This window comes from Lepus europaeus, chromosome 17 (genome assembly GCF_033115175.1).
Source record: "Lepus europaeus isolate LE1 chromosome 17, mLepTim1.pri, whole genome shotgun sequence".
NCBI lineage: Eukaryota > Metazoa > Chordata > Mammalia > Lagomorpha > Leporidae > Lepus > Lepus europaeus.
This window is the reverse complement of record NC_084843.1, coordinates 36,327,831-36,343,429: the sequence shown is the minus strand read 5'-3', so window position 1 is coordinate 36,343,429 and position 15,599 is coordinate 36,327,831. Positions and strand designations below refer to the sequence as shown.

At 41.6% G+C, this 15,599-nt stretch overlaps 1 protein-coding gene across 1 annotated transcript in view; it reads left to right on the top strand.

The window, feature by feature from the left end:
• The window catches only part of KIF11 (kinesin family member 11), a 58,630-nt gene extending 45,261 nt beyond the window's left edge, over positions 1–13,369 (top strand). Inside the window, exons 18-22 of the mRNA XM_062214563.1 lie at positions 1,381–1,660; positions 5,837–6,059; positions 7,968–8,116; positions 9,102–9,218; positions 11,935–13,369. Of these exons, the coding sequence (XP_062070547.1) occupies positions 1,381–1,660; positions 5,837–6,059; positions 7,968–8,116; positions 9,102–9,218; positions 11,935–12,066 (901 nt within the window). The 3' untranslated portion in view covers positions 12,067–13,369. The remainder of the gene's footprint in view (positions 1–1,380; positions 1,661–5,836; positions 6,060–7,967; positions 8,117–9,101; positions 9,219–11,934) is intronic.
• The last annotated feature ends 2,230 nt before the right edge of the window (positions 13,370–15,599 follow it).

Genomic DNA, 15,599 nt, shown 5'->3' with positions numbered 1-15,599 from the left:
ATGTTACATACTTTATACATTTTACTTTAATTGCTTTATCTATTTTATTTTTTAATATGGCTAGTAGAAAATTACTGGTTATATCTATAACTCACATTATATTTCTTTTGAATACAGCTGAAATTCTAGCCATCACATATCCTTACTACCTAACTTGCACCATCTGTTTTATAAACTTGTTACTGATCCTATAAACTTTGGGACTTTGTGTGTGTGTAGGTGTGTGAACTCTACAAATTCTGAATCTATAAAATGTTTCCCCACCTTTTATCCATAGTGATAGGTTTCTTGCCCCTCCCAAAGCTTTGAATAGGGTTGAAATGGGAAAGAAATTATGGTATACTTTCTTAAGGCCTATGCAAATCATTTTTGCCTCCTTCCTGACATTTATTGTCTGTACTAGTGTTTCTCATTGTGATCCAGTGACTATCATAATCATTCAGAAAGTTGGAGTATGTTTATGTAAATTGAACATGACTCTGTTTGGAATTTATTAACATAGTTTGTAGTCACTTTTGACTAATTATTATTTTCCCACTGAGTTTCTTAAGAGATTTAGGTTTATAGTCTCCAGGCTTATCAGTTCATTTTTCTTTTTAAATCATTTCCACTTAATTTGTAGGTAAACTGATTTTCAGCATCTTTGTTTATTCACTTGACTCATATGGTGTACCATCTAGTGGTAATAGGGGGTAACTTTTATTCCCTAAGGTTTAACTCTAGTGCTGTGAGATGACTTTAAGAAAACACTAAAAAAGGGAATCATCAATGAATTTAACATATGAATTCTGACAGAGGTTTTATATCGTTTATGTTACATTGTACTATATGTGCTACATGTATAATTTGTCATTCCCCAATATATATTTTTTTCATTATTAGAAAGCTTTATAGTTGATATTTTAAAGTAACATTTGAAATATTTATGATTTATACTGTCATGGGAAAGGAAAACTGCTTTAATAACAGAATGACTGGCCAGTTTAGGGACTAGATCAGATGCTATATGAGATGCCTTTGAGTAACAAAACCTAGAAGCAGGCATAAATCAAGTAGACAGATTTCATTTTAGTAACTGTATAGTTAAGTACTATAGGAGATGCAAAGGAAAGTATCATACCTGGAGGAGTGCTGGGGGAAGTTTTATGAGAACAGATGACCTTTTTAAAGATCACTTAATGGCATAAGGAATGTCAATCTGCTGTGAAAAGATCTAGGCCAAAGCACTGATTCTCAGTGTAGACGACTTATTAAGAACGTGGGCTCCAGAACCAGACTGCCTGTATTCAGATCTGCCACGTAAGAGCTTAAGGGCTTGGGAAGGTATTAGGCCTCGAGTCTTGGTTTTCCATTTCAATGGTGTTGTGCTTTTTTCTGTAGGACATCTAAGGATATAATCAACAAAACAGCTTTTCACAGTAAAAAATTTTGCGCTGATTCTGATGGCTTGTCACAAGAACTCAGACATTTTAACCAAGATGGTACAAAATTGGTAGAAGAATCAGTCGAACACTATGATAAACTCAGCAGCAACCTGGAACAAATATCTCAGGAGACTCAACAGAGATGTGAATCTCTGAACACAAGCACAGTTCATTTTTCTGAACAGTGGGCATCTTGCTTAAGTAAGAGGGAAGAAGAACTTCAGAATTTATTGGAGGTAATAACTTTGGTACCTACTTGGGGGACAATAGCTATAATCAGAAAATTAAATATTCTTGGCAAGGTTTTGGTTTCAAATTTTAAGATATAATGAGTGACAGACTTTCATGCTTATACATGATCTCTTTTCATGTACTCATATACATCTTCTAGATTTTGAATAGTGTTAAACATTTATCCAGTTTCTGTCCTGTATCTGTCCTTGGTTTTTTTCACTTGTTAATTTCTTCAAGGACACTCATCTTTTCACATCTAATACCTACTTATATTTGCTTTTTACTTTTTCCCAGGTATATTCAATCTCTTTTTAACAGTCTTTTTAAAAATATTTTATTTATTTATTTGAGAAATCATTAGAGAGAGAAAGGGATTTTCCATCTGCAGGTTCACTCTCCAAGTGGTTGCAATGGCCAGGGCTGGGCTGGGCCTAAGCCAGGAGCCTAATCCAGGTCTCCCATTTGGGTGGCAGGGGCCCAAGTACTTGGGCCATCTTCTATTGCTTTCTCAGAAGCATTTGGAAATGGAGCAGCCAGGTCTTGAAATGGCACTTAAATGGAATGCCAGCATTTCAAGCAACAGCTTAACCTGCTGCACCACAGCACCAGCCCCAAAAAATACATCTTAAAAAAAAAAAAAAAAGCCAAGTTGACAGCATTCCCCCATTCAACTATATGGTATATATATATATATATTTTTTTTTTAATTAAAGATTTGTTTATTTATTTGAAAGTTACACAGAGAGAGTAGAGGCGGGGTTGGGGGGGTTGTTCTCCATCTGATAGTTCACTCTCTGGATGGCCGCAATGGCCGGAGCGGTGCAAATCCAAAGCCAGGAGCCAGGATCTTCCTCCGGGTCTCCCACGTGGGTGCAGGGGCCCAAGGACTTGGCCATCTTTTACTGCTTTCCCAGGCCAGAGCTGGATTGAAAGTGGAGCAGCCATATCTCGAACCGATGCCCATATGGGATGCCGGTGCTTCAGGCCAGGGCATTAACCTACAGCACCACAGCACAGGCCCACTATATGGTATAATTTGAGCATCAAATGACTAATGGCTACAACAGATTGAAACACATCAAATTTGTTAAAATACATGAATTCATAAAGATGTGTCTTCCTTTGGATCATGCTCAGCAAGTAATACATCATTCTGAAAACTAGTAAATAGAGACATAATAAAGCATCTTTCTGTCTTTCCTGAAAGACTCATATCTTGATTTAGTAGGACAGTTGGTTAAGAAAAGTTTCTCGTAATAGAATTTCAGCTACTAAAAGGGAGAAGAAATGATAGAATTGGACTATCACTATTTTGTAGACCTTAATGAAAGTACCTTTGTGAGCATTAATAACTGCTTAAGTCGTTTAATCAAAAGCTCCTGGGTTTGGTGGAGCAGACATTTGGCACAGCAGTTAAGATGTGGCTTGGGCTCCCTTAGCCTATATCGGAGTGCCTGGGTTCAAGTCCCCATTCCACTTCAAATTCCAGCTTCCTGCTTATTTACACCCTAGGAGACAGCAGGTATGTGCTCAAGTACTTTGGTTCTACCACCCATAGGAGACTTGGATTGAATTCCCTGCTCCCAACTTCTGCCTGGCCCAGCCCTTGGATCTTGTGGGCATTTGGGAAGTGAATCTGCAAGTGGAAGAAATCTGTCTCTGCCTTTCAAACAAACTAATAAATAAATGAGAATTTAAAAAGAAAGAAAATGCAGCATGAGGATGCAGTTGACCAAATCTAGCGGTTGAGATAGTAAGAGCTGGTTTCTTCCACAATTTTTTTTTAAGGGAAAAAAATAAGGGACCAGTGGCATAGTGGGTAAAGCCACTGACTGTGATGAGTACTGGTTCAAGTCCCGGCTGGTCCACTTCTTATCCAGCTCCTTGCTGATGCACCTTGGAAAGCATCAGAAGATGACCCAAGTACTTGGGCCCCTGCCACCCAAATGAGAGACCCAGGTGTAGCTCTTGGCTCCTGACTTTAGCCTGGTCCAGCCATGGTCATTGTGGCCATTTGGGGAGTGAACCAGCATATGCGAGATTTCTCTGTCTCTTGTAACTCTGCCTTTCAAATAAATTTTTTTTTTTTTTTTTTTTTTTTTTTTTTTTAAACAGGCAGAGTGGACAGTGAGAGAGAGAGACAGAGAGAAAGGTCTTCCTTTGCCGTTGGTTTACTCTCCAATGGCTGCCACGGGCGGCGTGCTGCAGCTGGTGCACCGCGCTGATCCGAAGGCAGGAGCCAGGTGCTTCTCCTGGTCTCCCATGGGGTGCAGGGCCCAAGCACTTGGGCCATCCTCCACTGCACTCCCGGGCCACAGCAGAGAGCTGGCCTGGAAGAGGGGCAACCGGGACAGAATCCGGCGCCCCGACCGGAACTAGAACCCGGTGTGCCGGCACCGCTAGGTGGAGGAGTAGCCTATTGAGCCACGGCGCCGGCCATAAATTAATCTTTAAAAAAGAAAAAAATATAAGGAAATTAACTTATAGATCAATTAAGATTTAAGACTGTATGGGGCCTGCACCGTGGCAAAGTAGGTTAATCCTCTGCCTGTGGCACCGGCATCCCTAATGGGCACCGGTTCTAATCCTGGCTGCCCCTCTTCCAGTCCAGCTCTCTGCTATGGCCTGAGAAAGCAGAAGATGGCCCAAGTCCACCTATGTGTGAGACCAAGAAGAAGCTCCTGGTTCCTGGCTTTGGATTGCCACAGCTCCGGCCATTGCGGCCATCTAGGGAGTGAACCAACGGAAGGAAGACCTTTCTCTGTCTCTCCTTCTCACTATAACTCTACCTCTCAAATAAATAAAAAATAATAATAATAAAAGATTTAAGACTGTAGACTTTTAAAATTATGTAGTCGTCTACTTAAGACACATCAAGCAAATGTAATGATGAATTCCGGTTGCAACAAACCAATTGTGGAAAACATTTGAGACATTTGGTGAAATTTGACCGCAGAATAGACGTTTGATATCCAAGAATTAGTGTTAAATTTTTTAGATATGGCTGTGGTCTTCAAATGCTTTTAACTCTTCAGGATACACAAAGATGCTTCCAACTGTTCATAGAAATTTTGCATTATCTTTTTTTTTTTTTTAATTTGACAGAGTTAGACAGTGAGAGAGAGAGACAGAGAGAAAGGTCTTCTTCTGTTGGTTCACTCCCTAAATGGCCATTACGGCTGGAGCACTGAGAGGATGAAGTGACATAGGATTTGTTTCAAAGAAATCTTGGGTGTGAAAAGGATTAAGTGTCCAATCTTGTTTTAGCTGTAACCCCCATGTGTCAGTAAATGTTGAGGCTATATGGCCGGCGCCGTGGCTCAACAGGCTAATCCTCCGCCTTGCGGCGCCGGCACACCGGGTTCTAGTCCCGGTCGGGGCACCGATCCTGTCCCGGTTGCCCCTCTTCCAGGCCAGCTCTCTGCTGTGGCCAGGGAGTGCAGTGGAGGATGGCCCAAGTGCTTGGGCTCTGTACCCCATGGGAGACCAGGAGAAGCTCCTGGCTCCTGCCATCGGATCAGCGCGGTGCGCCGGCCGCAGCACGCCAACCGCGGTGGCCATTGGAGGGTGAACCAACGGCAAAAGGGGAAGACCTTTCTCTCTGTCTCTCTCTCACTGTCCACTCTGCCTGTCAAAAATAAAAAAAAAATAAAATAAAAAATGTTGAGGCTATGAATATGAGGTGGTGCATACATGGGCATTAATTACGCTGTTTTTTACTTTAAATGTATTTTTAAAACTTTTTTGTTATGGGGGCCAGTGCCGTGGCTCACTTGGTTAATCCTCCGCCTGTGTGCCAGCATCCCATATGGGCACCGGATTCTGTCCTGGTTGCTCCTCCTCCAGTCTAGCTCCCTGCTGTGGCCCGGGAGTGCAGTGGAGGATGGCCCAAGTGCTTGGGACCTGCACCCGCATGGAAGACCAGGAGGAAGCACCTGGCTCCTGGCTTCGGATTGGCACAGCGCCGTCTGTAGCAGCCATTTAGGGGGTGAACCAATGGAAGGAATACCTTTCTGTCTCTCTCTCTCTCTCTCACTGTCTAACTCTATCTGTCAAATAAATTAAAAAAAAAAAAACCTTTTGTTATGGTAATTTTCGGGGCAAGGGAAAATGATTGATTGAATAAAGCACTAACAACTTTACTTTTAGTAATGAAAGCTTATTTACATCATTTACAGGTTGTAAACCAATGTTGTAAGGCTTCAACTTCAGAGATCACAGAAAAATTAAGTGGACATAAAGCAGCTAATGAGAATCATCGTAATACTTTTCTGGGTCAGATAACTGCTGATGAAGAAAGATTGATAGCACAAAGTATAGAACTTAACGAGACTATAAAAATTGGTTTGAATAAGCTTAATTGTTTCCTGCAGCAGGATCTGAAACTGGATATTCCAACAGGTATTTAGAAGAAATTTAAAGGTTTTTTGACATTGAATTCAACCCTAGTCAGCATAATATCTGCTTATATAATCTGCTTATCAGCAGATAAGCAAGGCCCTGCCACTGAGTGATAGGAATTTACCATCAAAATGTAATCAATTCAAATAAGGAAAAATTGGGGCCTCCAAATAATTTTAATCAGACATTATGTGTCATGATATGATCATGACATTAGCTCCTAACAATCTGGGCATCACAATTCAGTAAAATGTCACAAACATTTAGGGAACTGGCCTTGTTAAGAAAAGACACTTTAAAAACAAAAATAAGGCCGGCGCCGTGGCTTAACAGGCTAATCCTCCGCCTTGCGGCGCCGGCACACCGGGTTCTAGTCCTGGTTGGGGTGCCGGATTCTATCCCAGTTGCCCCTCTTCCAGGCCAGCTCTCTGCTATGGCCCGGGAAGTCAGTGGAGGATGGCCCAAGTCCTTGGGCCCTGCACCCGCATGGGAGACCAGGAGAAGCACCTGGCTCCTGGCTTGGGATCAGCGCGATGTGCCGGCCGAAGCGGCCATTGGAGGGTGAACCAACGGCAAAAAGGAAGACCTTTCTCTCTGTCTCTCTCTCTCACTATCCACTCTGCCTGTCAAAATAAATAAATAAAAGCAAGCAACCACCTACCTAGCAGTGTTTCTAAAAGGACATTTTAATATCAGAATTATTAGAGGAATATAATTGAAAAAGTCTAGTTCAATGCGGAGTTCACTGTGCATTGTGTTATGTGTCCCTCACATTTTGTCTTGGATATTACCATTTAGGAATCACCATTTTGAGAGATCAGTGTCAGCTTTAATGATTTAGGGAGGCCTTCATGGAAGCAAGCGTAATAAGCTATTTTACATAGGATGAATAACTGAGTTATTTACTGGATGGTAGTAATTGTCACACATCCTGAAAATTCATTAAAAATCATTGTGCACTTAAAATGAATAAACTTTGTGGTATATAAATTTTACTTCAAAGCTGCTATTTATTTTTAAAGCAGTTATAACAGAAGATAGTGCTAGAGCATTTTCATTTGTTTTCCCCAAGAGACTTATAATATTGATTGTCCATTTTTTATTGATTAGAAATGTAAATGCTAAATGAAAAGGCAAGTTCCTTTGTAAATTGTGAGAGTGTAAATTCACTATAAGAAATGTAGCTGGTTAATATTTAACTGCCACACCAAATGTTTACTCCAATCAAAGTGATCATGCTGGGAAAACAGTTCCCTTATTTATAGCAATGCTGCCACTTCTCAGAACAGCCTTTAACTCCTTTTTGAGTCTACAACACATCTGTTGTATATCTCTGGAGATGGAAAACTTCATTTTAAGATCATTTGTCAGATGAGAAAATACTAGTTGAAAGCAGTATGTGCCTGACAGGTGGCAAGGCTGATTCTCATGTATGGCAAGTCCATTTATTTTTGGAAGATGAGACTCATCTGAAAGTATAAATTTTAGCATTTAAAAAATATATTGTAGGGGCCGGTGCTGTGGCACAGTGGGTTAAAGCCCTGGCTTGCAGCACTGGCATCCCATATGGGCACCAGTTTGAGTCTTGGCTGCTCCACTTCCAATCCAGCTCTCCACTGTGGCCTGGGAAAGCAGTAGAAGATGGCCCACATCCTTGGGCCCCTGCATCCGCATGGGAGACCCGGAAGAAGCTCCTGGCTCCTGGCTTTGGATCGGCACAGCTAAGACTGTTGCTGCCAATTGAGGAGTGAACCAGTGGATGGAAGACCTCTCTCTCTCTCTTTCTCTCTGCCTCTCCTCTCTCTGTGTAACTCTGACTTTCAAGTAAATAAATAAATCTTTTTTTAAAAAGTGCTTAATATATATATTTTAAACTTCAATTTTTTCCATATCTCACATCCATTAAAGGTACGACACCACAGAGGAAGAATTACTCGTACCCATCGACACTGGTGAGAACTGAGCCGCGGGCACAGCTCCTTGATCAGCTGCACAGCAAACAGCCGGAGCTGTTGATGATGGTCAGCTGCTCAGAAGACAACAAAGAGACTAGTCAGGTAAAAATTAAGGCATCATAATTTTAGAAATTTTTATTTTATTTTTTATTTATTTTTATTTAGTTGAAAGAGTTACAGAAAGAAGAGGAAAGACAGAGAGAGAGATCTTCCATTCATTGGTTCATTCCCCAGATGGCTACAACGGCTGGGGCTGGACCAGGCCAAAGCCAGGAGCCTGGAGTTTGTTATGGATCTGCCATCTTTGGGTACAGGGGCCCAAGCCTTTGGGCAATCCTCTGCTGTTGCTTTTCCAGGCACATTAGCAGGGAGCCAGTTTGGAAGTAGAATAGCTGGGTCTCAAACCGGCACCTACCTGGGTTGCTGGCATCGCAGGCAGAGGCTTTACCCACTATGCCACAGTGCAGCCCCTCACATAAGCTCCTGATGTGGTAGAGTTCACGTGAAGAATTTGACTCTTTACTGTCTAATCCTACCCTGCAACTCATTAATGAGTGTTGGCTGACCCATAAGCCTATTTCTTTTAATCTTGTCAGTTTTTGAATTACACTAGTAGGTAATAATAATAGGCACAATATAATAATATGTGCCAGACACAGTTTTAAGCACTTTATGTATTTGTACATTGATGGCTGTCAATAACCATGTGAGGTGGATGCTAGGATCATCCCCATTTTATAGATGAGGAACCATTTTAGTGACTGCTCAGGTCATGAAAACAAGGGAGAGTTAGAACCTGGATAATGACACCTACAATCTGTAACTATAGAAATTACAGAAAAGTTGTAAATTAAAAAGGAGCAAAGAAGCAAATAAACTGTGAGTCTATTAATTCTGATATTACCACTTTTAACATTTTATCATAGGGGTCATATCATATAAAAGAATAACAGGGATTAGTTTTATTATTTTGTTGAACCTTGACTTATACACTGAGCATTGTGTTATTTGAAATGAAATAAACTTGCTTTCTGTGATGACTTTTAAGCACTTGGGCTTAATGACTTATCCAGCTACTTAATTGCAGGTCATGGATGAAGAAAAGACACTCCTGGGGCAACACGCTGAAGAGCCTGTGGGCCAGGAGCCACCTGTGGATGCCAGTGTGCTTTGTCCTTCAAGGGGCGGGGTTCCGTTTTTCCAGGTACCTCATCACATCATATCTTATAACCCTTCTACACTGGGTGTAAATCTGGCATTTATGATTTAACATAAAGGCCTTACTCTTCACAAATAGATGCCTTGTTAACTTTGCCTATATTTATACAACTCTGATACTGATGAGGGATTTTCTATAGGATAAATAAAGGTAAAATTTGACTTTGTCTACACCCCTAGCTGGTAATCCTTAGCACCTGTATTTATCCCCTTTATGCTTCCTATCATATATTCAGAATGAATACCGAGAGCAGTCATTTCTGTCTTCCCTCTACCACTGACCTGGAAATCCTGGAGTCTATCTTTGCCCGTGAGACCTTTTTTTTTTTTTTTTTTTTTTTTTGGACAGGCAGAGTTAGAGAGAGAGACAGAGAGAAAGGTCTTCCTTTCATTGGTCCACTCCCCAAATGGTTGCTATGGCTGGCGCGCAGCACCGATCTGAAGCCAGGAGCCAGGTGCTTCTTCCTGGTCTCCCATGCGGGTGCAGGTCCCAAGCACTTGGGCCATCCTCCACTGCACTCCCGGGCCATAGCAGGGAGCTGGACTGGAAGAGGAGCAACCAGGACAGAACCAGTGCCCCAACTGGGACTAGAACCCAGGGTGCTGGCGCCGCAGGCGGAGGATTAGCCTAGTGAGCCACGGCGCCGGCCTGCCCATTAGATTTTGAAGATTAGGATTTCAAAGGAGGAGTCATGGAAGGCCTGTTGGATTACATTTGTGATTTCTCTGGCCTGAGGTTAACTGTTGCTGTGTTTCCTGAGTTCCTTGTCTGCTCTGATCCTAGGCAATTATGTGCTGTCATTTCTCCTACCCGCTGTTCAACACTGCTGAGAATGTGGCACTGTGAACTGCTTAGCATCTTCCCTCTCTTTTGAAGCCAGGAGCTGGGAAATCCATCCCCCATGGATGGCAGGGGCTCAAGTACTTGAGCCATCATCTGTTGCCTTCCCAAGTACATTTGCAGGAAGCTAGATCAGAAGTGAATTAACCTGGACTGGAACCAGGCACTCCAGTATTGCTGTAGACATCCCAGGCAGTGGCCTAATCTGCTTTGCCACAACACATGCCACTCTTTCAGGTTTTTTTCATCCCTTTCTTCTATCTTACCAAGTTAGGAAAAGGAGAAAAGAGGACCTTAGTTACCCACTTAATCCCCTGTAAGAAATCTGTTCTTACTATTGTTTGTGGCATCCTTGCACACTAGGCTTTGTGACTCAGCTATGGCAAGGAAGTATACGTAGTACCAGAAAGGATTTGGGATTGGGTTTTGTACCTTCAGATCTTCTCTGTCATAGCAGCGATATGGGAAATTTGCTGGGTTTAAAACTCAAGATTATGTGGAAATTTTCTCTGGGTCTAAAACTTTTTAATTAGTTTTTTAAAGATTTATTTACTTATTTGAAAGGCAAAGTAACAGAGAGAGAGGGAGAATGAGAGAGAGAGTCCATTTGCTGGTTCATTCCTCAAATGTCTACAATGGCCAGGGCTGAGCCACGCGAAAGCCAGGAGCCTGGAAAGCTGGAATGCCATGTGGACCTCCTACTTGGGTAGCAGGGGCCCAGGTACATGGGTCACCTTCTACTGCTTTCTCAGATGCATTAGCAGGGAGCTGGATCTCAAGTGGAACATCTGGGACTTGAATGGGTATTCTGATCTCATTTGGGATGCCAGTGTCACAAATGGCTGCTTAACTTGCCCTGCATCTGAAACCTTACAAGTTGTTTATGATTTTTCTTGGCACTGAAAAGACAGTATATATTGAAAGTCACCTCCTCATTGGAATATTCCAATGAAATATATTTCTCAAATGAGTGATATAAGAAAAAATGTGCGGGCATTGTAGTGTTGCATATTAAGCTGCTGCTTGAGACACTGACATCCTATATCTGAATGCCGGTTTGAGTCCCAGCTACTCTGCTTCCAGTCCAGCTCCCTGCGAACACCCTGGGGAAGCAGGGGATGATGGCTCAAGTTTCTTTCATCCATGTATGAGACCCAGATGGGGTTCCTGGCTCCTGGCTTCAGCCTGACCCAGCCATAGCTATTGTGGCCATTTGGGGAATGAACCAACAGATGGGAAATCTTGTTCTCGCTCTCTCTGTGTCATTCTGCCTTTCGAATAAATAAAAAAAAATTAAAGAAAAGTATATTAAGGTAGCCTATATACCAGCTTCTCTGCTTAAAACAGAATGGGCTTTTTCCTGATGACAAAGCCTTGTTCCCCTGGAGTGGGGTTTCTCAGCAGCAGCACTGTTGATATGTAAGCTGGCGAAGTCTTTGCTGTGATGCACTGTCCTGGGTTGCAGGGTGTTCAGCAGCATCCATGGCTTCTACTTACTGGAAGCAGTATCTCTCCCTAGCAGTGACAACCAAAAACATCCCCTGACATCGCCAAATGTCCCCTGCGGGGCAGGATCGCTTCCTGTCCACAACCACTACCTTATCGTGAAAGCTGTGATTATGTCTTAGAAAAAACACAGGAAATTAATATTTCTTTCACCCTATTTCTTCTAAGTGGTAAAACAAAACATTCACCTTTACTTGCCAAATAGCTTATTTGCCTAAATTTATGCTGAACCTTTTCTGAAGTTTTCTACGCTTAAGTGTTCTTATCTATAACTCTGAAAATTTGAAAATAGAGTAAGCTAATGTGCATCAAATATTACATTATATTAACTTAATTTCTCCCCTTAAATCCACAGCATAAAAAGTCACATGGAAAAGACAAAGAAAACAAAGGCATTAACCCAGTGGAGCGATCTAAGGTGGAAGAAACTACAGAGTACTCTGTCACAAAGAGCAGATTACCTCTACGAGCCCAGATAAATCTTTAATTAATTTGAGGGTCAAAAATTTTATTTTTAAGAAAAAATAAAACCTGAAGCCCTAGACCTTGAGCCTTGTGTATAGATTTAAAAAGAACAGAATGTATCAAGGCAGTACTGTAAAATATTTTGAATTTAAGTCTGCCCTTCCATTTTTTGGGTCTTCCCTGTTATTTCCTGTGTATTAAGTTGGGTTGCATTTGGGATTTGCATTGACTAAATACAAGTTTATGTTGTTAGCTTTTCATATAAAGTAACTCTTTTATAAAACAGATGGAAGGGTTTTTTATATATTATTAAATAGTGAGTTTCAGGGACTGCATTGCTCTTCCAGGCTTGAGCTTACAGAGGTAATATCACCGACACTTGACCTTGGAGAGGACCATCTCTTTTCTTGCTATAACTAAATTAAGTATGTATATTCTTACCTCCTCCTTAGACTTTCTTATTTTGCCTTCTGAGCTCACTTTCTCCCTTTTTGTCATTACCTCATTTATAGAGCTATAAAAAGGTATCCTTTCTTATTATGAAAAAGTCAGACTTTTGTCAAGAAGCCTTTCATGTTTTTCAGTGGTTATCTCTCAAATTGTGTACAATAAACATTAGCCTGGGAGTGTCCCTTTTTTCAGTACTTTGAATTTGTTTTCCACTGGCTGTGAAAGCCATTCCTTTATGACACTTAACACGTTAGCCTCCCCAGAGTTCACAAAAAGCCAGCTTCTCCAGAACATAGACTGCTGTTAGGAGAACTTCCTGGAGCGCTGATCAACGGCACGGGGTCACCAGGCTAAAGCCTATGTCTTTTGGAGAAGGTCACAGTGATTTAAGGATGTTTTAAAACTTACCAATTATGACTATGATTTATATTCTTTTGTTTACTGGATGAGGGTTTTTTTTTGTTCTTTGTATATAATAAAATTTGTATATATATTTTTCTTTTGCAATTATAACTCTTGGAAAGTCCCTGGCATTTTTGATCAGGCATGTATATTTCTGGAAGTATAGGTGTTTCGGCAGAAAGAACCAGAGCACTTAGAAGGAATATGTGCAGAGAATAAATTTTGTGTCTACTTGAGGTTTAATGTATACGTTGTAGAGAGAGTTGACTTTAATAGCTAGGTAAAACCAAACCCTAGTGGAGAATTAGCAGATAGAAGGAACTTGAAGGAACTAAATTTACCTTACAAAAGTACTAATTTTCTTAATGAAAGTAATGTATAAAATTTCTCTGCAAACATGTCAACATAACTTATGGGTAATATCTAATAAAGTGCCCTTGGTGAATCCTGATTAATAAATTTGGTTTCCTCATTGTGCTTGCACCGTAATTTCTTCCATTGCATGGTTAAGTTTACAGAGTTCTACAAGCTGCACTAAAACTCCGGAAGCAGACTTCTAGCCAGTGCTGCCAAAGCAAAGGCATTGCTAAACATCCCAGGCTTTCAGCTGCACCTGTGGGTGTACCTTAGGTGTTAGGTCAGGGCGAAACAGACCCACCACCACACAGCCTGAAGTCCAGCCCTGCGTCATCTCATTCTTTGTTTTATTTATTTTTAAAGATTTTTTTTATTTATTCATTTATTTACTTGAAAGTCAGAGTTAGGGAGAGACAGAGAGAGAGCTCTTCCATCTTCTGGTTCACTTCTCAGATAACCAGAGCTGGGCAAGGCTGAATCCGGGAACCAGGAGCTTCAGCCAGATCTCCCACATGGGTGCTAGGGGCCCAAACAAGTGGGCCATCCTCTGCTGCTTGCTGTGACATCAGCCAGCATCACAGGTGGTGACTTTACCCGCTACACTATAGTACTGGCCCCTGCCTCACTGTTTTTAAGAAATATAACAAACTTAACTGCTTGTCAAAAGCAAAAAATAAATCTTTAAGAATTTTAATATCCAGAGCTGTAAATTAGCTCTAATATTTACATGCACCAAGAGTGGCATCAGCAAAAATGGCAGAATAGGTAAAGGATCTGCTCCTCTATAAAGAAGCATGGAAACATCAAGCAAAAAGCTTCAGAAACAACTATGAGGGTTTATTGCCAGGAAGCATATGCTGAATCAAGAAAGAGACCATCTAAAAACAGCGGGAAGCTGTTCTGCATGCCCCTTACCTCTCCCTTCCCCAGCTGACATTCTCAGCACGGGTCATTGGTCCCCAGTTCTAGGCAGCAGGCAGACCTTGTTTTCAAGATTGCCTGTCCGACACAAGGTACTTGCTTCTGTTTCATTTAACTTAGAACTCAAGGTAGAAACATGGTGGACATGTCTCACAAACAACTGAAGACAGAAGAGCAACCAGCTGCCATGTGGTCCAATACTTATGGTTGAGGTAAACGGGAGTGTCTAAAGCCTTGGAGGGAAGGCAGTGAAGAGTGTCTTTCATTTTTACTTTATTTTTTTTAAGATTTATTTACTTATTTGAAAGAGAGGTGGAGAGAAAGAGGGATCTTCCATTTCCTGGTTCATTCTTCAGATGGTTTCAGTGCTCAGCATGGTTGAGGTGGAAATCAGCAGCCCCCAAACCTCCAATCCAGGTGGTGGCATCTGCCACTGCTTTCCCAGGAGACATTAGCAGGGAGCTGGATCAGAAGCAGAGCAGTGGGGACTTGGACTAGGATCTCCATATGGGACGCTGGTGTGGAAAGCAACTGGCTCCTGAAATCAGGTTGTTCAGAAGCACCCATATAAGGCGTATGCCCAAGGAAGGTTGCATACTCAGACAAGTCCTGAGGCTCGGCCCAAGTAGGGAGTGAAGGCGAGGGCAGATTTAAAATGGCCTGTCTGCGTGTTGAAGGGGGCCCCAGCAGCCAATCTGCGAACGTGAGTTTTTCTTGTTTTATCTGTTTCATGTTTGGAGGCTGTTATTCAAGGAAATCTGTCAACACATTAGCTAAACATATACAAAAGAAGAACTTTAGAGACCACATAAGCCAGAGTAGACTTTACAAAAAGAATGTAGGTAAAGTGGTTAAGCAAATCACTATAGCTTATAGCAAGCAACGAAAGCAAATCCTAAGGAGTGAAGGATCTGATTTCCAGAGATACCACAGAATAACATTCAAACTGTTCAGTTTTTCATTAAAAAAAAAAAAAAAAAACTATAAAGCATGCAAAGTATGACCATTCACAGAAGAAACTGACATAAACTGATTCTGAGAAAAGATAGACTTTTTAAGTCCAATGACTTAAAATTTTTAAATCAGCTGTCTCAGATATGCTCAAGAGCTAAAAGAATCCAAAGAAACAATGTCTTAGGGCTGGTGTTGTGCACTGGGTTCAACTGCCACCTGGGGTGCCGGCATCCCTTATGGGTGCTGGTTCAAGTCCCAGCTGCTCCACTTCAGGTCCCAGCTCCCTGCTAATGTGTCTGGGAAAGCAGCAGAAGATGGCCCAAGTGTTTGGGCCACTGCCATCCATGTGGGAGACCTGGATGTTAGGAAGTGAACCGGCAAATGGGAGATCTTTGTCTCTCCCTCTCTCTAACTGCCTTTCAAATAAATCTTTAAAAAAAAAAAAAAAATCCAGTCTGGGGAGCAGAAAGA